The sequence below is a fragment of the Bos javanicus genome, chromosome 25 (genome assembly GCF_032452875.1).
Source record: "Bos javanicus breed banteng chromosome 25, ARS-OSU_banteng_1.0, whole genome shotgun sequence".
Taxonomy (NCBI): Eukaryota; Metazoa; Chordata; class Mammalia; order Artiodactyla; family Bovidae; genus Bos; species Bos javanicus.
In genome coordinates, this window is record NC_083892.1 from 4,534,420 (window position 1) to 4,560,052 (window position 25,633).

At 48.5% G+C, this 25,633-nt stretch overlaps 1 protein-coding gene across 8 annotated transcripts in view; it reads left to right on the forward strand.

The window, feature by feature from the left end:
- The window catches only part of RBFOX1 (RNA binding fox-1 homolog 1), a 2,444,696-nt gene that overhangs the window by 328,611 nt on the left and 2,090,452 nt on the right, over nt 1–25,633 (forward strand). For all 8 annotated transcript variants that reach the window (XM_061401054.1, XM_061401052.1, XM_061401049.1 and 5 more), the window contains exon 3: nt 10,730–10,789. In XM_061401054.1, coding sequence (XP_061257038.1) covers nt 10,730–10,789 — 60 coding nt within the window. The remainder of the gene's footprint in view (nt 1–10,729; nt 10,790–25,633) is intronic.

The window sequence follows — 25,633 nt, forward strand, 5'->3', positions numbered from 1 at the left end:
ATCAGAGGCAGAAACCAAGGCACAGAGAGGCTAGGTAACATGCCCAAGGTCACACAGCAAGGGAAAGGTCCACTTTGGCTCTTGAGTTTCCTAGGTTGCTCTAGAGCTCAAATGGCATGATTCATGCAAAATTCTTGCAACAGCCTGCCACACACACAACAAAAGCTAGTACATAGTTCAGGGACATCCATGAATGTTATTGAACCATCCTGAGTCTCAGTTTCCTCTCTGTGAAATGGGGATAACAACAGCTGTGATTTATTGATTTTTTTTTAATGGGAACTTTAATAAAATAAACAATATAAGTTGAGAATATACTTCTTCCTCCTAGTCAGAGCTGTGTACAAAGAACAGGCAGTTTCCTAAGTAGTGTGAGCTGTAGTGTTAGGTTGTATTGGGCTTCTATGATTACCTCATTTAACAGCCAGCTGGGAAAGTTGAGGCTTAGGGAAATAGAGAGATGTTCAAGGTCATGCATCTACTCGAAGTCAGCGTAGCATGCTTGACCGAGAGCCCACACTCTTAACCTCTGCATCACAGTGGTTCTCTGGCTGGCGCCCTCTTCCTTTGCAGGGACTTGCCTCCAGGATTGGCCCAAGACCTCCGCCTGCCCCAGACACCTCAGATTCTGTTGAGTCCAGTCCACCTCCCTCTAATCAGCCTGCCCAGTGCTCCGTGCCCCAACTGCCCCATTTCTGCATTAAATGGCCCATGATGTTGTGCGGGCTACTGACAACGTCTCTCCCAGGAACCCTGAAGAAAGCCTGGGCAGATTGGATAAAAAGCCCTTGTCAGACATCCTGATTTTAGTGTTCTCCCCTGTGATTCCATTCAGGAAGTATTTATTTAATACTTCACTTGTTTTGCCATTCTCCCTGACTTCATTTTGCAAAAGCTCCTGTAATAATAACCCACGTCTCCTTCACCAGCAACCCCGCCCCCCGGCCATCCCTGCTGCTCTTGTCCTTGGGAACACTTGAGTGCTGTGTTCAGCGTCTCGAGCCAGAAATATGTCCAGGTTTCCTCTTGCATCCCTAATGCCTTCTTCTCTCTCCACGCGGCATCTCCCAGCGTTTTTCCGGGACTTCTGAATGTCCCGTCACCCCTCGTCTCGTTGGATATTGTTGCCCATGTGCCAGCAGATGCTTTTCATGCCTTGAGTTTTCCTCACAAGGGTGCAGCGATGAATCATTGCTTCTATCCCAGACTTGTGTCCTTCCCAGGACTGTTAAAACTCTTCTGTTCTCAAAACGCATCCCTCACACGGCAGCATGAGCAGGTGGACTGTCCTCTCCTGAGCGTGGGGTACCCTGGGGGGTCAGAGGCCATCCCTGTGCCACAGATGGGCGAGGAGGGGGCTGCAGTTACCCACGCCTCGCTTGCTCACCAGAGACTGAAATTCTCCAGGCGTTTCGGGGACCACAGTTCTGTTCTTACTCAGGCTTCCTTCTTGAGTCAGTGAGTCAGTAACTCTGTTAGACATTCCTGATACAGACTCGATTAATTTTAACAGCTTTTGAGATGAATAGAGGAGAAAGCTTTTCTTGATTGTTCAGATGTATGTAGAAATGTGGCTTTATAGATTTATTTTTATTTGAAAGGAAATATGGTCAAGGCAGGAAAAGAGAGACGTCTGGATCTGTTGGGATTTGTTGTTGTTGTTGTTCTTATTAAGATAAAAAGAGGTAAAATTTACATAACATACAATGAATCATTTTTGAAGTGAACAACTCAGTGGCATTTAGTACAGTATTGTGCAACTGCCATGTCCAACTGGTTCCAAAACATAATTGTTTCCTAGAACAGAACCTTGTATCCGTCAGGCAGTTACTTCCTGACTCCTTCTTCTCCCAGCTCTTCAGAATCCCTAGTGCACTGCCTGTCTCTATAGACTTGCCTACCCTTGGCATTTCAATTCAGTGGGATTGTACACTCTGTGGCCTTCGTATCTGGTTTGTTTCACTTTGTATAGTATTTCCGAGGTTCACCCATGTTGTCGCATGAATCAGAACCCCATTGCTTTTCATGGCTGAGTAAATAGTTCATTGCATAGCTAGATCACATTTGTTTATCCATTCATTCCTTGATGGACGTCTGGGTTGTTTCCACCTTCTGGCTCTAGTTGGGGTTTTTAAACGTTGCAGACATTGTCTGGGATCTGTGGCTGCCCTCTGCTCTTAGCTGATTTTTTCTTCATGAATATCCTACGTCTTAACCCATTTGCCTCTCTCTGGAGAGAGCGGTAAGAGGTCCGGGCGCTGCTGTGGTCAGTGAGAGCTACAGGGCCTCACGACGGGGAATCTGGCATGGCTGCTTGCACATGTCCTGCCACTCCGTGGGGGTGGCCTTGACTCCTCAAAGGACAGCCCCTACCAAACCTCCCCTCTGGGTTTAGACCCATAGTTCACAGCCTGGCAGCATATTGTCATTTCCTGGGGAGATTTAAGAATTCCAAAAGACAGGGAATATATGTATGCGCATGGGTGATTCACTTTGCTGTACAGCAGAAAATACAACACGGTGAAGCGGCTATACTCCAATAAAAATTTTAAAAAAGAATTACTAAAACTCCCACTTTACCTCCAGAGAGTCTGTCTTGAGTTATGTGGGGTCAAGTCCTGGCATTTTTTTGTTTGTCTCTTGAAAAGGTTGAATAGTGGCCTCCAAAATGCAAGTCCAGGTCCTACCTCTCAGAGGGAGCCGGGATAGAAAGCTCTGAGAAAGTGCTGTGACGTTGCCCCGGTGGTTACTTACCTGTAACAGACGTGGCCCAGCTGCTTTAGTAAAAGGCTTTGTTCAGAAGTGACTGGATAGTCCCTGGTATTTGCCAATGATCTCTCTTATAGGGGACTTGTATCTAGAATATAAAAAGAACCCTTGCCATTTAATTACATAAAAACAAATAACCCAATTTAAAAATCGGCAAAGGGTCTGAATACATAGCTCTCCAAGAAAGATCCACAAATGGCCAACAAGCATACGAAAAGATGTCCAACATTGTTGGTCATTGAGGAAATGCAAATCAAAACCACGAACGAGATCCCACTTGATAGTGACTAGGATGGCTATCCTGAAAACCACTGGTAATAACAAGTGTTGCTGAGAAAGCGGAGCCCTCATACACCATTGCTGGGAATGTAAAACGGTGCAGCCCCTCTGGAAAACAATGTTCTTGTTAAAACGATTAAACCATGTGACCATTATGCTTTGCCATGTGGGTTACCATAGGGCCCAGTAACTGTATTCCTAGGCATATACGCAAGAGAAAGGAAACATACATCCACATAAAAGCATGCACACAAATGTTTACAGCAGCATTACTCTTAATAGCCAGAAGGTGGAAACAACCCAAATGTCCATCAACAAATTAGCAGCCAAACAAAGTGTGGTCTGTTCATACAGTAAAATATTTTTCAGCCATAAAAAGGAACAAAGTTCTGATACGTGCCACAACATGGGTCAGCCTTGAAACAGTTTGCCAGTCACAAAAGGCCACATACTGTATGATTCCTTTTTATGAAAGTCCAGATCAGGGAGATCCATAGAGGTAGAAAGTAGACCAGTGGTCACCAAGGGCAGGGGGTATGGAGGGGTGTGTGTAACACGCTCAGTCATGTCTGACTGTTTGCAACCCCATGGACTGTAGCTCGCCAGGCTCCTCTGTCTGTGGGATTCTCCAGGCAAGAATACTGGCGTGGGTTGCCATGCCCTCCTCCAGGGGATCTTTCCCAACGCAGGGATCAGCCCTGTCTCTTGCATCTCCTGCATTAGCAGGCGAATTCTTTACCATTATAGCGCCACCGGTGCAAAGTGAAAGTGTTAGTCGCTCAGTTGTGTCTGACTCTTTGCGTCTGACCCTGGACTGTAACCCCCCAGGCTCCTCTGTCCATGGAATTCTCTAGGCAGGAATACTTGAGTGAGTAGCCATTCCCTTCTCCAAGAGATCTTCCTGACCTAGGGATTGAACCCAGGTCTCCTGCATTGCCGGCAGATTCTTTACTGTCTGAGCCACCAGGGAAGGGTGGCTACAAAACCCTGAGTGTCTAACCTTGGACAAAGTCCATGATGGGCTGAGTTCGTGGGTCCTGTGAGATAACCTAGCCCTCATTTTCTTTCCAGTTTTTTAAAAAGTAGTTTTACAGATATAGATTCTGAAGCTCAGAGAAGTTAAGTAACTTTCCCAGAGTCACACAGCAAGTCAGCCAGACACCCTCCTGGAACTCTACCTGGCCCCCTTTGCAGCTCCTCTTTCATCCTCCTGCCCTGACCTGAAGAGGATTATTCATCTGAGTCCTGTTGACCCTGTCCTCCCCAAGTTCACTCTCAGAGCCATGGGGCCTCTGGGCCAGGGTCTCCCTGGTGTGAAACTCAGTTTTCCATTGCTGCATATTTGATGCCTTAGACAGCAGCCTAGCCTTTCAGAGGAGTCTGCATGTTACAAAAAAAGGGCAGCAGGTGTTATTTGGGCTAAATTGACCTTGAAATTGATTTCTTTATTTTATGACTTACTGAGAGGAGATTAATACTTTTTTTTTTTCCTTCAGTCTGAAACAATTTACATGGTAATAGAAGGCATAGTCAGTCAAATAAATTGCTGGAAGTGGTCGTGTTCCAAGGGAAAAAGCATACGGAGCTTACTCACATTGATTTCTTTGCCCCGGGGAGAAGCAGAGATTTTAACATCTGGGAATAGGGAGCTAAATTTTATCTCTCATTTTAAAAGCAGAGGCCTGAAGAGCTTAATCTGACATTTACATGGAATTTTCTAAGTTGGGGGGAATGAGGGAGCTCGAGTTCCTTGCTGAAGGTTAACCAGTGTTTACTCAGAAGGGCTCTGGTGGTTTCATTCAGGGAGGGCAGGTGGGACCCAGGTGACATTTTCAGAAGATGGGCCTTGGGGAGCGGCTGCCCCACTCCCACCTGTGGAGGAGGAGCTGGGGCTCTGAGACTCGGCTGGTGACATAACCTTGCACTCAGGCCCAGGTGGATCTGCTGGGGAACCATGTGAGTGGGGACCCTGCTTCTGGTTTCTGGCTGCCCTCTCAGGGGTGGGGTTTGATTTCAGCCGGCATGGCAGCATGCATGGATGGGGCAGCGTTTCTGAATGTGCTGGGATAGATTCTGAGGCTGCATCTGGGTTTGGCAGGAAAATGCAGCACTCGATTAATACTGCCTGCCCTGGGAACAGGATGGGCGAGTGTAGCTGGTGTGCCACATACTTGAATTTCCTGGTTTAAAAAAAAAAATTAAAGTGTTCCCCCCAGTACCAACATTTCTGTATTCAGACCACATTGGCAGGGCTGTTGTCCCCCAAAGTGACCCCAAATCACTCGACACATCCTGCAGGCTGAATTATTTTTCAGAAAATGTCTGTAAACGAATCTCTACCCAAAGGACTCTGCTAGTGTGTTGCATGAAATTCCCTCAAATTATTTTCTTTTCCAAATAAACTTAAAATTTTGAGATTAAATAAAAATTTTAATTGTTAATACATGTTGGAACACGTAATTCAAACATCAGAAGAATAAAATTCTCCTATTCCATCCTGCACAGTTCCTCTCTCCACAGTCAGCTTTTCTTTCTTTTTTTTTTTTAAAGTCAGTTTCTTATCCATCTCCTGGAGGTTTCAATGCATGTGATACATATGCATATATTCTTAAAGCAGGGCACGGATTGTGGCTTGCTATACATGCCACCCTGCATTTGACTGTTTTCCCCTATCGTTCTGTATTGAGCTGCCCCATTATCTTTACTGGGGGTGTCTGGATACACCGTAACTTATTTACTTGGTCCCTATATAATGGAAATTTTGGTTACTCTCGATATTTTGTAGTCACAAAAAAATTGCTTCAGTGATCATCCTTGGCATCAGGCATTTCCCACATGTGCAGACACTCTATCGCAGAGATTCCAAGAAGTGGAATTGCTGGTTTAAATATTATCAACTTTTAAAATGTTGCCCAGTGGACTTCTCTGGTGGTCCAGCGGTTGAGAATCCTCCTGCAAATGTAGGGGACACAGGTTCGATTCCTGGTCCAGGAAGATCCCACGTGCTGCAGGGCAACTAAGCCCGTGAGCTGCAGCTATGGAAGCCCGCACCCTAGAGCCCATGCTCTCCAGCAAGAGAAGCCACTGCAGTGAGAAGCCTGCACACCATAACTGGAAAAAGCCCGTGCACAGCAGTGGAGACCCAACGCAGACAAAGAGAAATAAACACACTTAAAGAAAAGGAATTCCTGTTTCTCTGCACTCCTACAACTATGATCCTTTGTCCAGCTTTTATCTTTATCAATCTTGGTAAAACAAATAAAAACCATCTTAATTTGCATTTGCTTTATTATGTGTGACGTTAAGGGTTTCTTAATGTCAACAACAGACATTTGCATCACCACACCCTTTGTGAGCTGGCTGTCCATCGCCTTTGCTTGTTTTTTCCTTTGAGTTTTAATTTTTCTTTTATGTTACCTTTGCCATCTTCCACATTATGGTATTATTTTTCATGCAGAAAGCTGTTCAAAATTTTTTATCTTATGGGTTTGGGGTTTGTAATGAGAGAGCTCTTCACCACTTTGAGGTGACAAATACCTACATGAGTGGCTTGAATACATTATGTCCTTTAATTGGTCCACAAATTAAGGCATTGGTTTGATTTTTTTTTTTGTGGAAAATGCAGTCTTCATGGGGTGGTGAAAATGTGTGTTGCTTGGGATCATGTAGGGACCATGATCTGGCCTCACAGGCTTCTCAACCCTCCCTGTTTCTCTCCGCATCCAGACTTTTCAAGGAATATCAAACCCTCGTGGTCAGGGTGATTTAGGGTGTAATGAAATTGGGTAGCAGCCATTTGAAGAGCTGATCCCACCTCTCTTTCATAGCTGAGTTTCCTGCAGGTCTTACTGTCCACTGCTGGGTCCCCACCATACCCCCGACACCTCACCCTCTGTCCATTACTCAGGAGGCTTTAGCTAGCCAAGGTCTTGGCCTTCTGTTAACCTGAAGGATGGGGTGGTGGTGTGTGTACTCAGCCATGTCTGACTCTTTGTGACCCCGTGACTGTAGCCCACCAGGCTCCTCTGTCCATGGGATTCTCCAGGCAAGAATACTGGAGCAGGTTGCCATTTCCTTCTCCAGGGGATCTTCCCAACCCGGGGATCAAACCTGCATCTCTTGTGTCTCCTGCATTGGCAGGCAGATTCTTTACCACTAGCGCCACCTGGGAAGCCCAACCTGAAGGATAAACCCTTTACAGTTCATTTTTGTGCAGGGAACATCGCATTCTAATGCCACCAATCATGGCTCTCTGGAAGCTCACACCAGTTCATGCCAAATCCCTGAGAAGGTGATGGTTGGTGGTTCTGCAGGCTCTCCACCTCAGTCATTGTTTGGACTGGCTCAGTGCCCACTGCTGGCAATTTGTACCCCAGCTTCTGAAAGCTGTAAACCCAGTCACAAAAAAGACAATAATTCCAGGGGCAGAATACTGGACTTCCAGGGAGGCCATGAGGCCCAGGGAAGGAGACAGCTGGCATCTAGGGAGACAGCCAGCTTGGGGGCCTGGTCCTTGACCCATGAAGGGGAGGCAGTTAGGTCTCTCTCCTGCTGAAAGATCTCATCAGGATGGACCAGCTTGAGTCAGAAGCTGTAGATGTTTATAGGTGGGGGGTGGGGTGGGAACAAGAGGGGCTTTCTGGAAACGAGGACAGCATCAGACGGCTGCTTCCTCACCCTTCTTTGAGAGACAACATCTCTTTTCTCATCTCTGTCTCCGTAATCTAGTTCTGAACCTATTCACATGCTTCTTGCTGTTTTCAAGGTAAAGGAAACCCAGGGGCTCGGGCAAAGAGTCAGCTGCTTTGTGCAGGATAAACAGGGACCGTGCTGAGCGGTGTGGGGGCTGCCAGTGCAGCAGGTGTGTGAACCCCTGCGGGTGTGAGACGCCGCCAAGAGGTGGGAGGACAGAAGGGGCCTGTGGAGGGCGGCAGACTGACTTGGTGCCCCCTGCAGCTCCTCGGGTGAAGGCGTCTCTGCTCCCGATAATGGACCTGGGAAGGAGGTAGGGCACAGTGAGGGAGGGTCAGCTGAGCAGAGCCCGGGCCTCTGGGATCCCAGGCTCAGGTCTTGGGGGAGAGGAGGCCCCTGCTTGTGGGAGGTGGGGGAAGTGAGGAGGGGGCAGAGGGAAGGAAGAGGCTCACAGGGCCAGGCAGATAGAAATTTCTTGGGTGACCAGGTTCCCAAGTAAGGTCATGCTTGAGTACAAGTTGTCTCTTCCCAGGCCCAGGGGTGTTTGCCTCGGTGGGAGGAACGGCTCACCAGGGGCCTCTCTTCCTTTCCAATCAGCTTCCTCTGGGAGGTTCTTTTGTTGTTGTTCTGTCATGAAGTTGTGTCCGACTCTTTGTAACCCCATGGACTGCAGCATGCCAGGCCTCCCTGTCCCTCACTATCCCCCAGAGTTTGCCCAAATTCATGTCCGTTGAATCCGTGATGCTATTAAAATTAAGGCTCTTAATTTAGGCTTAACCCTGAGTTCAGCTTTCCAGAGCTGGTGGTTGCTATGGACTCAAGGTGGTGCTAGTGGTAAAGAACACTCCTGCCAATGCAGAAAATCCAGGTTCGATCCCTGGGTCAGGAAGATCCCCTGGAGAAGGAAATGGCAACCCACTCCAGTGTTCTTGCCTGGAGAATCCCATGGACAGAGAAGCCTGGTGGGCTACAGTCCATGGGGTTGCAGAGTTGGACACGACTGAGCAGCTCAGCTCATGGACCCGAGCCCGGCTTTGAATGGGAGTGTTTCAGATCCCTGAGCCTGGGGGCTGTCTCTGTCTTGGTTCCTGTTCCTGGGAGAGCCCGAGATGGGTGCTCTTGGGTGGCTGTGTGTCCCTAGACCAGCGGGAAGTGCGCGGAGGCCAGGTTCTCCTGGGGCAGCTGTGGCCTCAGGATCCCTTTCAAAGAAAGGAGTGCCCAGGAGGCAGGGGCCCCTGGGGGTCTGTAACGCTTGGATGTGGTCCTGGTTGAGATCTGCCGTTAGGCTGAACTCATCACTCAAGCAGGGCTTTTAGTTGGCTCATTTAGAAGATGAGGCCAAGAAGGAAGTAAGAAAGCCCAGCCTTTTTCAGGCCACAGGACACCCGTCAAAGGAGAATCAGTGTGTCTTCCTCCTCTCCACTCAGGGGCTGCTTTGTGCAGTCCCTGTCTGGGGGCTCTGATTCATGCTTAAGCCCACCCCTCCCTTCCTTCCTTCTTTCTCTAATTCATTACTTCATTTTAGTAACCTGGGGGTGGTAGGTGGGGAGCGGCGTGAGGACTGCTCCTTGTAGAGGGAGGAGAGGCACAAACACGGGTTTGACTTTCTGGTCGTCAGCTTTTCCCGTGACCACTGGCTGTGGGAAAACTGCAGAAAGGGAAGTGACGAGCGGGGTCTGCCTCCTCATTGTGAGTTCAGATCTGTTTACGGACACCGCCCTCTCAGGACTGTGTGGTGGGTCTGAGTAACTGCCTGGTCCAGCTCCTTCCCTCTCTCTTCTGGTCTCTGTGTCTCTGTCTATATCTTCATCTCTTTTGTGCATGAACACACACACATATAGTTGCCCCTGTCTCTGCCCAGGAGGTTTAAGGGGTGACTTGAGGTGAAACCCGATGACGTTAATGAAAATTTGGAGCTATAGGCACTGCAGGCATCTTTCGGGGGGCAAGCTCCCCAGACTTGGTTAGTGAGTGGCTACGACAGGCTCCTGTGTGCTGCACATGGAGAAATGGGTAAAAGCCCCACAGGGAGAGTGGAGCCACAGCGCTTAACACCCATCCATTTAACCTTTTGGTTTAGGCCCTGGCTCCACAGCATCCCTACTGAGTTGCCTTGGATGAGTTCTCAGCCTCTCTTGTGTTTCTCTGCCTGTAAAATGGGGCTGAGAGCAAAACCTCCTTCCTCTGTCCTTGTGAGGGTTAAAGAAGAAAATGCGTGAAGATCTCTAGGCACACAGCATCCCAGCTGCTCCATAGGCTTGAGCTGTCGCGAGTGTGAAACAGTGGCAAGTTATAGTGGAAGTAATGGTGGGCATGGTTTTCATAGGACCACCTGTGTCCTCTTCCGACCTGGGGGTTGGGCCTGGGTCTCCTGCATTGCAGGCAGATTCTTTACCAACTGAGCCACCAGGGAAGCCATGAAACTGCCACCTGGGTCCTCAGGCTAGGATGGAGTGTCCACATTCAAAAAAATCTAGACCGGTGCTGCCTGATAGAGATGTCATGAGGGCCACGTACGCAATTCAAATGTTTCCCGTAGACACATTAAAAAGTAAAAAGAAACAGATGAAATTAACTGTAACAATATATTTTATTTTAAATATGCATAATATATTTATATATTTAAGCATGCTAAAATGCTTTATTTTTATATATTATTAAGTATTATCATTCTAACATGTAATCGATATAAAAATATTAATGAGATATTAATATTAATAGGATATTTTACACTTCTTTTTTTTTTCTTGTGTCTTCAAAATCTGCTATGTAATTAATACTTGCAGCACATTTCAGTTGAGACTAGCCATACATACGTGGTGGCTAGCGGCTGCCGTTTTGGGCAGTGAGGGTCTAGACCCCCTACTGGAGAGGGGGAATGGGAGGGCGCACGAGCTTGCTGTGGGATTGTGCTAAACTGGGATACTCCAAATCAGAATTTGTTTCCTCAACCCGTTTTCCCACCTACTCCTGTCTTTGTTTTCGCCAGGACGACACATCTGAACATTCAGCTTGCTTCTCCAGTGCCAACAACAGTCCGCATGCCTCAGTAAGTAGAAGCATTTTGTTGAACAGATTAGAGTTTGAAACTGCGTTTGCATCCTTTTCAGCCTTCTTGGTCACCATCATCCATCACTGGGAGTGCGTGTGTGCGCGTGTGTGTTTGTAACTTAAAACTGATCTCATTGGAGAAGTAACTGGGTTTGAGAGGGGAATAAATGTTCCCAGGCACTCACTGAATTTCTGTTAGGAAACACCTGGGGCCAGAGCCTCAGCCCTGGCACATGATGTGAAAGACAAGAACCTTCCTCTGAGAAGGGCCAGGTCCCTTGGGAGAGCAAACCCAGGAGAAACAGTGACCAGGGCAGGGGCCACGGGCTAATCTCTTTACTTCTTGATGTGACGGTGGGCCCCAAGGTGCTGGGAAAGTGGGAAGGAAGTTTATCATTTGACTGTCCCCACGGTAAAGAAAGGGATGCGTACTGAGTGCCTTGGGGGGCCCACCTTGTGGCGTTGGATTGGGGGCTTCAGGGCACGTGACCGTGGTTGGTATTAGGATCTCTGTGGATTTCTGTGCACCCGCCCTCCCCCTCCCCCCCGCCACCTGTCAACCAGGTACCAGAGATGTTCCCTGCCTTTACAGTTCCAAGTTCACTCCTGCCCGACGTCTCCAGGATGTTTAACCTCGTGGTGAGATCCCGAAGTGCAGTCAGCCTGTGTATTAGTGGTGAGCCTGCGATGACGTCAAGGGGCACATGGGCTTTGGTTTCTGTTGTTTTGTATTGACTGTTGTTATGTGGTTTCATGATGATCTTCTCTTTATAGCAATGGATACTGGCTTTCTCTTTATGGTAGTGAAATGTATTTTGAAAATATTAAAGTTTTGAAAAAGATGAGTTGACTTAAAGAAAAAAATAGTATGGAAATAAGAAGAACATGGAAAGAATATGGCAAGACGCTGTGGTAGTGATAAATGAATGGCTAAGAGTGGATTCCTTTATCAGAGATGTTCATGCGGTCCTGGGCAGGGTCCATATGTATGCTGTGTATTTGAAATGCTTCCTTCTTTTTCCCCAGTCAACGCTGGTGTTTTGTACAAAGCTGGACTCTCCAAGGTCCCACCTTTTGGCCTCTGTCTGTTCCCCCTAAAAGATTTTGAGGTTGTGTTTTTTTTTTTTTTTTAAATAATAAACCTCACTGCTGGGTCACCTGAAAGAGACATTTATCTGAGTTGCTGAGAGGAAGAGGAAGAAGAGGAAAGATGATGAAAAATGACAACCACACAACCGATTTTCATGTGCTACCTGGCCACTGACCAGACATTGCTTCTTTGTTCTAAGCCCCCTCAACAACCCCGTAAGGTAAACACCATCTCTGTCTTCACTGTGTTGATGAGGAAATCAAGACCGGAGTGTAGTAATGTACCCCAGGACTCAGAGGCTGCATCCACCCGCTGAGCCACTCCGTCGCTGGGGCACAGTCTTCTGGCTTCACCCCAAGCCCATGAAACTGTCTCTCCCTATTGTGGATGGGAAGCTAACTGATAGAGCAGGAAAGTGTGTTAGTTACCTCTTGCCACATTGAAAAGGAACCCTAGATTTCAGTCCCGGGTAAAAGCAGAAATGTGTATGATCTCACAGTGTCAGTGCCTCTGGACTCTGGGAATGGCTTTGGTGCCTGGTTTTGGCTCAGGGTTTCTCATGAGCCAGGGCTGCTGCCACCTGGAGGCCTGACTGAGGCTAGAGGATCCACCTCCAAGATGGCTTAGGTCATTGTTGTCACCTGGCCTCAGTTCCTCGTGTGTGGACACCTCCATAAAGCTGTGACGTGGAGGCAGGCTCCTATGACGTGGCTGGCGGGCTCCCCCAGGGTGAGAAATCCTGGGAGAGAGAGAGCAAGGCAGAAACCAGGATGCCTCCTGTGCCCTGGGGAGTCACGTGCCGTCACTTCTGCTGAATTACTGGGGGGTCACTTTGGAGGTTGGCTACCACACTTTTCATAATTTTAAAAGAACCATCCATGCTCCACGCAGGATTCTGGTAACCTCTCACTAAGACTATGGAAATAAAATAAAACGGTCCTAAAAACATTTAGCAGGTGAGAAGATGAAATGGGGAGCAGGAAAGTGACTCACCAAAGAGTCCTGCAGTTGGGGGTGCAGCGCAGAAGCTTCTTCGGAAGTAGTCAGATAGGTGGGGAGAAACCCCCCACCTCATAATGCTTGTTGTTCACAGTAAGACCAGTGGTGGCCGAGAGCTCTGTTTTCCGAAAGAGCACCCCCGGATGCTCAGCCTCCTTGGGCTGGGCTGGGTATTCTCCAGCCTCCAGCCTCGCCTCATTAAGGCTGATGGGATACTGTCCCACTTGTTTCCCCCTGGAGGCTGCAGACTTTTAGAGTTTCCCTGGGATTCGAGCTCTGAAGATCAGAGGATGGTAAGCATCCCCTCTCTCCCTACCCTCGACCCTCCCAGTTCTCTGGTCCGGGTCTCCCTGTCTGGAATCCGCAGGTCAGCCTCCCAGGCCAGCGTGTTACGGGCAGAAGCAGTCACAGCGTGACCTCCGTCGGTGGCAGCACATGGTGACCAACCTTTCTGGAGGGTGGTTTATGGCACCTGTCTCAGTGTGCAAAGTGTGTTCACTCTCTGATCCAAGTAATTACACTTCTAGGAATGGACACCTTGCGGTTGATTGTATGAGTGTGAGAAAGCAGTGTTTGTTGAGGGGTAATTCTATTAGCAAAAATAATAAAAAGGTACACCCTCAATATCTGTCAATAAGGAATTTTTAAAAGTAAACTATGAGCGTCTATAAAGTCCAGTTCTAAGCTGCTGCTAGGATTTCATGGTGAGGATTTATGTTTATTGACTTGGAAAGATGCTCGTGACATATTGTGGAGTGAGAAATGCAGCCTATGTCATATGGTGACCAACCTTTCTGGATGACATTATATATTATATTGCATATAATTTCAATTATATGCAATTAGATTCATATATCTCCTCTTCTCTGAAAAGCAGAGAGAGATGTCAGAGAGGCAGATGGGAAAATCAACTAAATTGGTTGGTTTTGCTTTTTTTTTTTTTTGACTCTACAGGTTTTGTTTTATTTTATAGTATGTAGTTGTTTTCCTTGATAGTAAAAGTATCGGATCAGCCAAGAAGTTTGTTCAGATTTTTCCGTAAGAACCCAAATGAACTTCTTGGCCAACCCAATAATAATAATAATGACAATGACTATTTTTAAAATTAAGTGGTGGGTTCTGAGCTGTCAAGGGAGGTTTCTAGGACAGCTGATGGCATTTTAATAAAGTTTCACTCTCAGTTGTTATAGAAATGTTGCAGTCCCCTTAGAGGAGTGAAAATGCAGTTTATAAGACTGGACCAGGGTCCGAAGACACTTTCTGGCCCTTGGCTGCCCCAGGAGAAAGGACGCCTCAGGCCCTGGTGTCTTTCTACTCACTGCCCCTTGGTACCAGCCGGCGCTGCAGCTTCTGGCACTAGCTTTCTGCTGTAGTCCTGCCTCCCAGAAAGGGTCTTTCCTGGACACGTTGGGTGCCACTCACTTGCATCCAGAATAAGGAAATGATAATGATTGCCAGCATTACTAGGCACCTAGGAAGTAGCTGGCATTATGCTCAGTATTTCAAGTGCGTGATCTCACCCATCCCTGAAGCAGCCCACTGAGGGGGAAATGTCCCTGACCCCATTTCCCAGGTGAGGGGACTGAGGCTCAGCAGAGAGTGACATGCTGAGCCTCACAGCTCATGGGTGTTGGGTCTGAACTTGAACCTGGATTGGGCTGTTTCCCGAGCTGAGTTGAGCTGAGGGGAAGGCCACTTGGTTCTGTTTTGGCATTTCAGGGAGCATTTCTGGGAACATTTTAGGTGTCAGATTGACTTCAGAGTCAGCAGGTAAGGCTGGTGACTCACACCTGGTCAGAGTCACCTGCTAAAGACCCCACAGGAAGATTCCAGGCTGGAGACCAGCCTTTCCGCACCCACATCTGAGTGAGCCATGCATTCCTCAAATCTTAGAACAGACTAGAGTCTTTGCTTAGGTGCTGGGTGAAGTAGTTGTGTTGAGGTCATGTTACCTGTATGTAAACATCGGGGTCACTGCAGCCAAAAGGTCACGTGACGAGAGGTGCATGAGAAATGAGACCAAAAGAAAAAAAAAAAACCAAAATAAAAAAGGCATGAGATAGACCCACACTTGATCTGGGGGTTCTCTCTGGTATAAATGCCTCCTTAAGCAGTTGGCGGTGACACTGCCCAGCACAAATAACATTCTGCTTGCATTTTTCTCTCTTTCTGTACTATCCAGGAGACATGACGCAGTTCAGTAGCAGAATCCAAATTTCTATTGCATTTTGTTCTGTCTCATTCCAGAGCTGTAGTCCATAACCTGTATGTGTCTCTGTGACAGATATGCACTGTGTTCACTTCCTTTTGCGACCTAAAAATTCACCAGACACTCAGCAGCTTGTATCGCAGTTATCGTGTGTCCAGGGCCCAGGCCTGGCATGGCTAGGTACTCTGCTCAGGGTCTCACGAGGCTGCAAGCAAGGTGTCAGCCTGGGCTGGGGTCTCACCTGGAGCTGGCTGTGGTGAATTCAGTCCCTTGTGGATGGAGGGCGGCGGACCTCTGCTCCCAGAGGCTGCCTGCATCTCCCGGCCATCTGCCCCCCTCATGGCAGCTTCCCTTCTCAAGGCCGGTGGGACAGTCTGTAGGGCACGCTTGCTTTGGGTCTGCCCATCCTGGCAGAATCGTTTGAGTGATACCCATCACCTTCGCTGTTGGTGAGAGGCGTGTCACAGGTCTAAAACTCTCCACCGTAAGCGGCATAAACAGGGGAACACTCTGGGGTCTGATCTCCGCTAACCCTGTGCTATGACAGTCCTAAGATGAGTCTAAAACACTCCTTGTCTTGGGGTCAAGGGTGGTGGTCTGGGGTCTCTATGTCCAGGATCCTCCCTTCCTGCCCCAGTAGAGGGCTCACAGCTTCCCCCACACACACCAGCCCCCCATCAGTGCTGGATACCCCCAGATATCCTGACCTTGGCCATCTGGCCGTCTGCTTGTCTCAACTTCCTCCTCATTTTGCCTCAGCAGCAAATGAATATTTAATAGAATGCTGCCACCTTTTGGAACTTAGCAAAAGTGATCTGTGTTGTTTCAAAGGATGGAGGTGAAGGAAGCTCTGGAAAGGAAACACAATCCCTTTCTCTTTTCCACTGGCACCGGTTCGCCCAGACTTTACTTCTGATGGGAGCTGACCAAGGTTTCGTGTCAGATTCTAGAGGAAAAAAAGGAAAAGGAGCCAGTTTCTTCTTGAGGCGGATTTCCTGGTCATTTCTTCTCCGGTTCATAGTTACCGTGAGTCCTGACAGGCCTGTTTGACTTTCCAAGAGGGAGCAGAATGTACAAGAATGAGCTCTGGTGCATCTGGCTGGACTTCATCCCCAGTTCTGCCCGCAGCTCACCTGTGAAATGTGGGTCCAGCAGCCTCTTTTAGCTCCCCACCCCTGACCCCAGGTCGTGATGCCTGTGGCCAGGTGTAGGAGACAGGTAGCACCTCATTCATGGATGCCAGTCAGTGGGCCCAGTGCACCTAAGGCTGTTCCTGTCCTCAGCAGGAAGGAGTGGAACCATCGATTATAACTGGTAGTTGGGGAGGGGAGGCTGCACTGGCACCACCCCAATGCCAGGTGCCTCCTGGAGACACAGAGTCTCCCGGAGCTCACTTGGAGCTGCCCATCTGCCCACCTTCCCCAGTGCTTCTCCTCCTGTGCATTCAGATGCGCTGCCGCCCTCCTGGCCCCTGGTACCCTTGGCACTCCCCTCTCTGAAGTCAGCACAGCTTATCCATGCCCCCATCAGCACATCCCCAGTGGATGCATGGCTCAGGTCCATGCCTTCCTTACGTTGCGTCTGGATTACATAACGAGCTCTAACCCGTCCTCCTCTTCCAGTTCTTTCCCCCCAAGCTGGTCAGCCTCTTGACTAGGGTTCGCTCTCCTTCTCCACGTTTCAGTGGCTCCCTGGGATGTGAGAACACACTGGGACCCCTCCAAGCTGGCCGTGGGCCCCACCCTGCCACTCCTCCAGCCCAGGTCCTCCTGTCTCCACCTGCCATCTTCCCCAACTGTGGACCTTACCCAGGTCATCTCCTCTGCTTCAGGTCACCCGCCCCCACCCCCACCCCTTCCAAATCTGTCTGGATTCCTAACCGTCCACACAAATCCCTCGGAAAAGCTTTGCCCTCCAATTCTTCCCAAGTCTCTGTGGCTGCACTGAGTTTCTCCCCCGACTAGATGCCCCCCCCACCGTCCACTCCCCCTCCCTTCCTCCCCTCCCCTCCTCCTCATCTCTCCCTTCCTCCACGCTCCTCCCCTTCTCCACCCTCCACCCTTAAGCAAACTCTGTTGCAGTTACTGGTGAAAGTCGGAGGGTACAAAGATGAAAGAGACCCAGATCCTGCCCTCTGAGTGCTTGTGGTCTACGAGGGAAGATGACAATGAAACCCATCGTGGAGGCACCATCTGATTGCTTCTTAGTGGAGGCACAATGCAAAATTTAGTAGTGGCATAAATAGGCAGTCAGAGAAGGCGTCATGGAAGAGATGTCAAAGCATCTTGAAGACAAGGGTGGGTCATCACACTTGTGGAGGAGCAGGGGAAGCGTGGGCATGGATTTACACCTGGCTTAGGTTCTAGAGTAGGGGATGCCAGGGATGAGCAGGAGGGGTGGACACTGTCACCCACCTCCCCGCCCGCCCCATGCTCCACGGTGGGCAAGCAGTTGGGTTTTGGCTGTGATCCACGTGGGGCCACTGGAGGGTTTTAAGCTCATGATTGTCTTATCTGATTTGCATTTGAGAAAGAGCTCCCTGGGACCGGGCTTGGAAGCTGTGGAACTGGGGGAAGCCTTGGTCCTCCTCAGGCGTTATCTTCTCCTGCACCCCACTGGAGCTGGCTTCCAGAGCAGAGGGGTCACTGGCTCGATACCCAGGCCGCCAGGCGCACTCTGCTTCTCCTCGCTGATCTGCCTTTCCATAGCATCTGCTCAGCAGAACACCAAGTGTGCGGACGAGATAACAGCATTAAGAGCAGAAGGACAAAGCTGATACTCAGGGCAGTGAGACATGGAGGCTTAAATTCTTTTCCCTTCAAAATGTCGCACATGATTTTGGCCACGTGGTTCTGATGAAAGCAAGCCAGGCTTGCCACGATGAAATGCTGAGTGGTGCTCGCGACCTCGGGCTCAGCGAGTGCAGAGGTCTGCGGCTCTAATGAGCCGCCCTGCCATTCTCTGCACCACTCGCTGCCAGATAAAAGGGGGAAATCTCCTTAGCGATGTCCCCAGGTCCCCGAAGTTGGCTGTGCCCCCTGGAGATACTGGGTTTCTGAGAGGTTTCCAAGGCGAGCGTCGTACTTCCAGTTGGGAATGAGTGTTCTCCTCGTCTCCAGAGGGGGCGTGTAAAATACAGTGGGTGCTCAATAAATGCTTGCTGCTGACATGAATGAGTGAATAACAAGATCAGTCTTATGGGCGGAGGACACCCCAACAGGCTCCCTTGTGCCTCACCGAAGTCGCTACTACTTTTTGCCAACTACCCTCCTGATTTTTACCACCAAAGATAGATTTTGCTCATTTGCGAACTTCATATAAATGGACCCTATACACATCTACCTTATTCAGCCTCATCCCTGGGAGATTCAGCCACATTATTGCATGCATCATTGACTGTTTTCGGTAAAATTGTCGAATAGTATTTCATTGATTGATTATACCATGCTTGATTCATCCGCTCTCCAACTGATGAGCGCTTGGGCTGTCTTTGGTTTGGGGCTATACACTCTCATGTGCCTGCTGTTTAATGGACATATGCACCCATTTATCTTGGGAATCCACCACAGGGTATATTTGGGTGTGGAAGGGATACACATTCAGTTTCAGTAGATGCGACCCCTAAACTTTTCTAAAGCGTTTTTACAAATGATCACTCCTACCATCAATGAATATAAATCCCACTTGCATGCTAAAAGCCCTCTGAAAGTATAAGTTGTGATTTGTTGTCATGCCCCAGAGGGCAGATGTGGTTATTACCATGCTGACTGATAGACAGAGGGGCGCATGGAGTCAGTGATGGTGAGGGCTTAAAGCAAGGACTCCACTTCTGCAACAACAGCAGCTCTTAGACCAGCATCTTGTTCTGTGAATTCAGGGCATGGTTGACTCTGGGCAACCGTGCTCTGCCGTGGAGGTGCCGGGGTCCAGGAGTGCCTGTGAGACAGAGGGCAGGGTTGTGGAGTGGTTACACACACAGGCTCAGGAGCTGGGCTGCGGGCACTGACTTCCAGCTCTGCCTCTTACTCCAGATGGAAGGACTGAGCAAGCGACTGGAACTTTCTGCCCCACACTTTCCACGTCTGGAGTTGATAAATCGGGTTGTTGTGAGGATTGAGTTAATGTAGATATAATGTTAGGGGGTGGGCACTTCAGAAGGGTTAACTCATATTGTTATTATTGTTGTTATTTTCAGCTCTGTGCACTTTGCTGGACTCAGCTGTTGGGGAAGAAGGCTGTAGTCGCTCTGATCAAGTTGTCAGGCAGGCTGCATAATTGTCACCCCCTTTCCCAACCCTCTGAAGGTAGCCGGCCTTCCAGATGAAATCTGGAATCTAATTTCTAGCCCCAGTCGTTGGTGTCACGAAGCTTGCCAGGGTGCAGTCTGGCCGGTCCCTTCCGAAATGAGTCCCTGCTCTTTAGTGCCCCTGGTAAGAAACGCAGCCTGTTTGCTCAAGGTTTTCCCCTTTATAGAAACGGTCAGACGCCTTTTCTTCCACCACCTCCCTCCCGCAAATCCAGGCCAAATATTGATGTTTGATAACTACAAATATCACACATAGCTTTTAATCAAGAGAGATGGAGGGAAGATAAGGGAAGTAAATATGTCTCTGTAAGGCAGTTCAATATTCTCAGTAATGATTTTGCTAAGAAATAAAATGACCAGAGGAAGGGGAGAGGCTCTGTGATGAGCACCGAAATGGGCTGGACCACCCGGAACAGGCTGAACCGTGCCTAGGCTCTTGCTTCCAGCCCGAGGCGTGGATCTAAGTAGATGTTCATTACCCGAATCGGTAGATGCAATCTCATTTACAGAAGGGAGAGATGTATTTTAAATGTGAATTTCCAATATGCCATCCGTCTATCCCATTACCAGCAAAACACATTGAGCCAACTTCTGTCTTTCACTGCTGGTCTGAGATGGGAGTGGAATGTGAATGCCGAGTGCCCCCCTGGAGAGAAGTGGGTGCCAAGGAGAGGTCAGCCCTCAGGCTGTTGTCCCCCAAGGTTGTGTTCCCCTCATGTGGGGACACGGGGAAGCACCCTCCTGGAAGGTTGGCAGGTGCCATGCATTTTGAGGTGTTTGGCCAACATTGACTCAGGGCCACCGCAGGCCAGAGCTTGGCCAAACTTGGTGAGACCTCATGACCTAGATCCAAACCCTGGTCCACAAGGTGGGCCCCAGCAGCTCCCTGCCACCCCAGCACCATCCCGGAGCCCACATGTTGGAGGAGCCTAGCACATTATGAGAGAGTCAATGACTGACTGAATGAATGACTTAGTGGGCTTGCCCCCGCCAGCATTATCGCTGTTGTTTCTTTTTTGGCTTTTTTCAACTTCCAGTACCCTTTGCTTTGTATTTTGATGTCCTCGTATTCTTCTAGCTGATAAAAATGATCAGTCTCCCAAACCACTGTCAACAAAAACCGGTGACCCATCCACCCATCTGCACATTCATCTAGCCATTCATCTGCCCAGTTTTGGGCAACACCATGTGTCAGGCCCTGCGTAGATGCTCAGACTACAGTCATCACCTGAGATATGTCGAGCCCTGCCCTCCCAGACCCTGAAGTCTAGTGGGAGAGACAGAGAGTAAGCAGATAAACACTAAAGGAGTCTACAAAGGGAGGGATGCATTCCTGGGAGGGCCTCTGACAGTGAAAGCTGGCCCAGATGGAGGGGCATATCTGGGGTCCCCCCAGGAGGGGACTCATGAGCTGAAGCCTCAAGGAGGAGAATAGGATTGGGACTAAGGTAGGGAGTACAGCCTTTCAGACAGAGGCAGCAGTATGTGCAAAGGCCCTGTGACCAGAAGGGGCATGGTTATTTCCAGGAACCGTCAGAAGTCTGCCTGAGCGGCAGTATCCCAGATGAGGCCAAAGGGATGTCAGGACAGGGGTCACCCCACACAGGGCTCCCAGGCTGTGGGAAGACACTGGTCTTTATCCCAAAGCCCTGGAAGGCCTTGAAAGGCTTCACCATTCGCATTTTGTGAAGGTCCCTGTGGCTCCTTTGAGGGGCCTCACTCATCTGGAGCAGGAGCAGGATTGCAAAGGCTCCAGAAGGGAAAACAGCTGTTGGCATGGCAGCGGTCATCCTCTCCAGACTCCAGCAGGACCTCTATGTGCCGTCCAGGTGCACGTATGCCCGCACCACATTTGCAGTCATACGGTTGAAGATGGATTCCCCAACATAACCTTCTGGATTCTAGGCAGGGAGGCATGAGTAGACATGCTTCTGTAAATGGGCTGAGCATTACCCCCTCCCCATCCCATGCTGCATGCAGGGTCTTCCGCTTGCTTTCATGTCTGCCCACCTGCTGATGGAGCCGGGTGACAGCCCAGGACATGACTCCCAGAGCCTGAGGTAAGGTTGTCTAAAAATAGTGGGGAGCAGGGGAGAGAATGAGGGAGGCATGGCCCGGACAGGGATTTTTATTCCTCTCTGTCTGCGAGTTGACAGTGACTCAAGAATGTCAGGTTTGGCTCGTGGGGCAGTTTAGACTGTGGAAGCCTTCCAGTCCTGGGGCCATGCTGGGGCCATGTGAGGCGGGCCAGGTTCCATCGCAGAGTGCAGGGGCTGTAAGAGTGTTTAATACTCATGTGCCATTTCCTGCTATTTCCTTATTTTATTCCCCAAATAAAAGAGGGTAGGGTTATTTTTCCCAGCTATCAATCTGGCCACTGGGTTGGTAGGTAGCCTTCAGAAGCCCCTCTGTCTGGTCCTTCTCACCTCCTGCTCTCCCCATCTGGGGTGCCCTCGGACCCTTCATTCTGCTCCCACCCACCAGGACCCCAGTCCCCATCAGTTTCCCCCTCGTGAGGCTGTGGGAGGGAGTGTCACCTCCGGTGGGAGCCCTGGGAAGAAAGTCCAGCCTTTTCCTTGCTAAGACTGGCCACCTCTCTGGGAAAACACATGAGTTCTCACACTCCCCTGGTGTCTTTTCTGTCTTATCAAACACCCCTCTCAGTTCGGAAGTGAGGTCAGATGAGGGACCCTAGTCTGTTACATGCAGCCTGGGACCTGCATTTTTCTTTCAACAACTGGGGCCACAGACATCTTTAAACCAGAAGGAAAAAGCCAGTTTGGGCAAACATTAGAAAAAAACTCTGTGTCTCTCTGAAAAAGTTCCATATAGTCAAAGCTATGGTTTTTCTAGTAGTCATGTAGGTTGTGAGAATTGGACCAGCTGAGTGCTGAAGAACTGATGCTTTCAGACTGTGGTGCTGGAGAAGACTCTTGAGAGTCTCTTCGACTGCAAGGAGATCAAACCTAAAGGAAATCAACCCTGAATATTCATTGGAAGAACTGATGCTGAAGCTGAAGCTCCAATACTTTGGCCACCCTATGGGGGGAGCCGACTCTTAGGAAAAGCCCCTGATGCTGGGAAAGATTGAGGGCAGGAGGAAACGGGGTTGACAGATGATGGTGGTTGGATGGCATCACTGAATCAGTGGACATGAGTTTGAGCAAACTCTGGGAGATAGTGAAGGACAGGGAAGCCTGGCCTGCTGCAGTCCACGGGGTCCCAAAGAGTCAGATAAGACTTAGCAACTAAACAACAACTGTCTCCCTCCAGGCCTCCTGGGGACCATTCAAGAGGGCTCCGGACAGGTGGGGGAGTTTTCAACGCAACTTTCTTCCTTTTCCTCCCCGAGTCTGTGGGGATTTCTAAACGTTATGTTGCTCAATTTCAGTTCAATGGCACAGAGTCGTTCCAATGTGTTCTAATTACTCAGACATAAATGATTTCTGGTGCACTTTAAATGATTTCAGATGCACTTTTGTCTACCAGGCTGCTGATTTATAACTCCCTGGGACTTTGATGTTGTGCTTCATTGATTTCTTTTAAGACTCTTCAGAGGTATATTTATTATAGACGAGACATTTCCCTGTTCATTTGCTCTGTAATTCTGAAACACTCTCATTTTCCAGTCGTCAACACTCTGCCCTTACTCCCTGCACTTAGGCTGTACCAACAGCAAGAAGACACATTTATTGAGTGCTTACTGAATGCATATCTGGGTACTAGAGGCTGTGGGTGAGTGGAGATACACAGTATGTTAAGCACACATTCCTTCCAATGGCATCCTTCAGTTCAGTTCAGTTCAGTTCAGTCGCTCAGTTGTGTCCGACTCTTTGTGACCCCATGAATTGCAGCACACCAGGCCTCCCTGTCCATCACCAACTCCCAGAGTTCGCTCAGACTCACATCCATCAAGTCAGTGATGCCATCCAGCCATCTCATCCTCTGTTGTCCCCTTCTCCTGCCCTCAATCCCTCCCAGCATCAGGGTCTTTTCCAATGAGTCAGCTCTTTGCATGAGGTGGCCAAAGTATCAGAGTTTCAGCTTTAGCATCAGTCCTTCCAAAGAAATCCCAGGGCTGATCTCCTTTAGAATGGACTGGTAGGATCTCCTTGCAATCCAAGGGACTCTCAAGAGTCTTCTCCAACAATACAGTTCAAAAGCATCAATTCTTTGGCACTCAGTTTTCTTCACAGTCCAACTCTCACATCCATACATGACTACTGAAAAAACCATAGCCTTGACTAGACGGACCTTTGTTGGCAAAGTAATGTCTCTGCTTTTTAATATGCTATCTAGGTGGGTCATAACTTTCCTTCCAAGGAGTAAGCATCTTTTAATTTCATGGCTGCAATCACCATCTGCAGTGATTTAGGAGCCCCCCAAAATAAAGTCTGCCCTGTTTCCACTGTTTCCTCGTCTACTTACCGTGAAGTGATGGGACCAGATACCATGATCTTCATTTTCTGAATGTTGAACTTTAAGCCAACTTTTTCACTCTCCTCTTTCACTTTCATCAAGAGGCTTTTGAGTTCCTCTTCACTTTCTGCCATAAGGGTGGTGTCATCTGCATACCTGAGGTTATTGAGATTTCTCCTGGCAATCTTGATTCCAGCTTGTGCTTCTTCCAGCCTAGCGTTTCTCATGATGTACTCTGCATAGAAGTTAAATAAGCAGGGTGACAATATACAGCCTTGATGTTCTCCTTTTCCTATTTGGAACCAGTCTGTTGTTCCATGTCCAGTTCTAACTGTTGCTTCCTGACCTGCATATAGGTTTCTCAAGAGGCAGGTCAGGTGGTCTGGTATTCCCATCTCTTTCAGAATTTTCCACAGTTTATTGTGATCCACACAGTCAAAGGCTTTGGCATAGTCAATAAAGCAGAAATAGACGTTTTTCTGGGACTCTTTTCCCATGATCCAGTGGATGTTGGCAATTTGATCTCTGGTTTCTCTGCCTTTTCTAAAACTAGCTTGAACATCTGGAAGTTCAGGGTTCATGTATTGCTGAAGCCTGGCTTGGAGAATTTTGAGCATGACTTTACTAGTGTGTGAGATGAGTGCAATTGTGCGGTATTTAGCATTCTTTGGCATTGCCTTTCTTTGGGATTGGAATGAAAACTGACCTTTTCCAGTCCTGTGGCCACTGCTGAGTTTTCAAAATTTGCTGGCATATTGAGTGCAGCACTTTCATAGCATCATCTTTCAGATTTGAAATAGCTCAACTGGAATTCCATCACCTCCACTAGCTTTCTTTGTAGTGATGCTTTCTAAGGCCCACTTGACTTCACATTCCAGGATGTCTGGCTCTAGGTGAGTGATCACACCATCGTGATTATCTTGGTTGTGAAGATCTTTTTTGTTCAGTTCTTCTGTGTATTCTTGCCGCCTCTTCTTAATATCTTCTGCTTCTGTTAGGTCCATACCATTTCTGTCCTTTATTAAGCCCTTCTTTGCATGAAATGTTCCCTTGGTATCTCTAATTTTCTTGAAGAGATCTCTAGTCTTTCCCATTCTGTTGTTTTCCTCTATTTCTTTGCACTGATCACTGAAGAAGGCTTTCTTTTCTCTCCTTGCTATTCTTTGAAACTCTGCATTCAGATGCTTATATCTTTCCTTTTCTCCTTTGCTTTTCACTTCCCTTCTTTTCACAGCTATTTGTACGGCCTCCCCAGACAGCCATTTTGCTTTTTTGCATTTCTTTTCCACGGGAATGGTCTTGATCCCTGTCTCCTGTACAATGTCACGAACCTTCGTCCATAGTTCATCAGGCACTCTGTCAGATCTAGTCCCTTAAATCCATTTCTCACTTCCACTGTATAATCATAAGGGATTTGATTTAGGTCATACCTGAATGGTCTAGTGGTTTTCCCTACTTTCTTCAATTTAAGTCTGAATTTGGCAGTAAGGAGTTCATGGTTTGAGCCACAGTCAGCTCCCGGTCTTGTTTTTGCTGACTGTATAGAGCTTCTCCATCTTTGGCTGCAAAGAATATAATCAATCTGATTTTGGTGTTGACCATCTGGTGATGTCCATGTGTAGAGTCTTCTCTTGTGTTGTTGGAAGAGGGTGTTTGCTATGACCAGTGCATTCTCTTGGCTAAACTCTATTAGCCTTTGCCCTGCTTCATTCCATATTCCAAGGCCAAATTTGCCTGTTACTCCAGGTGTTTCTTGACTTCCTACTTTTGCATTCCAGTCCCCTATAATGAAAGGGACATCTTTTTTGGGTGTTAATTC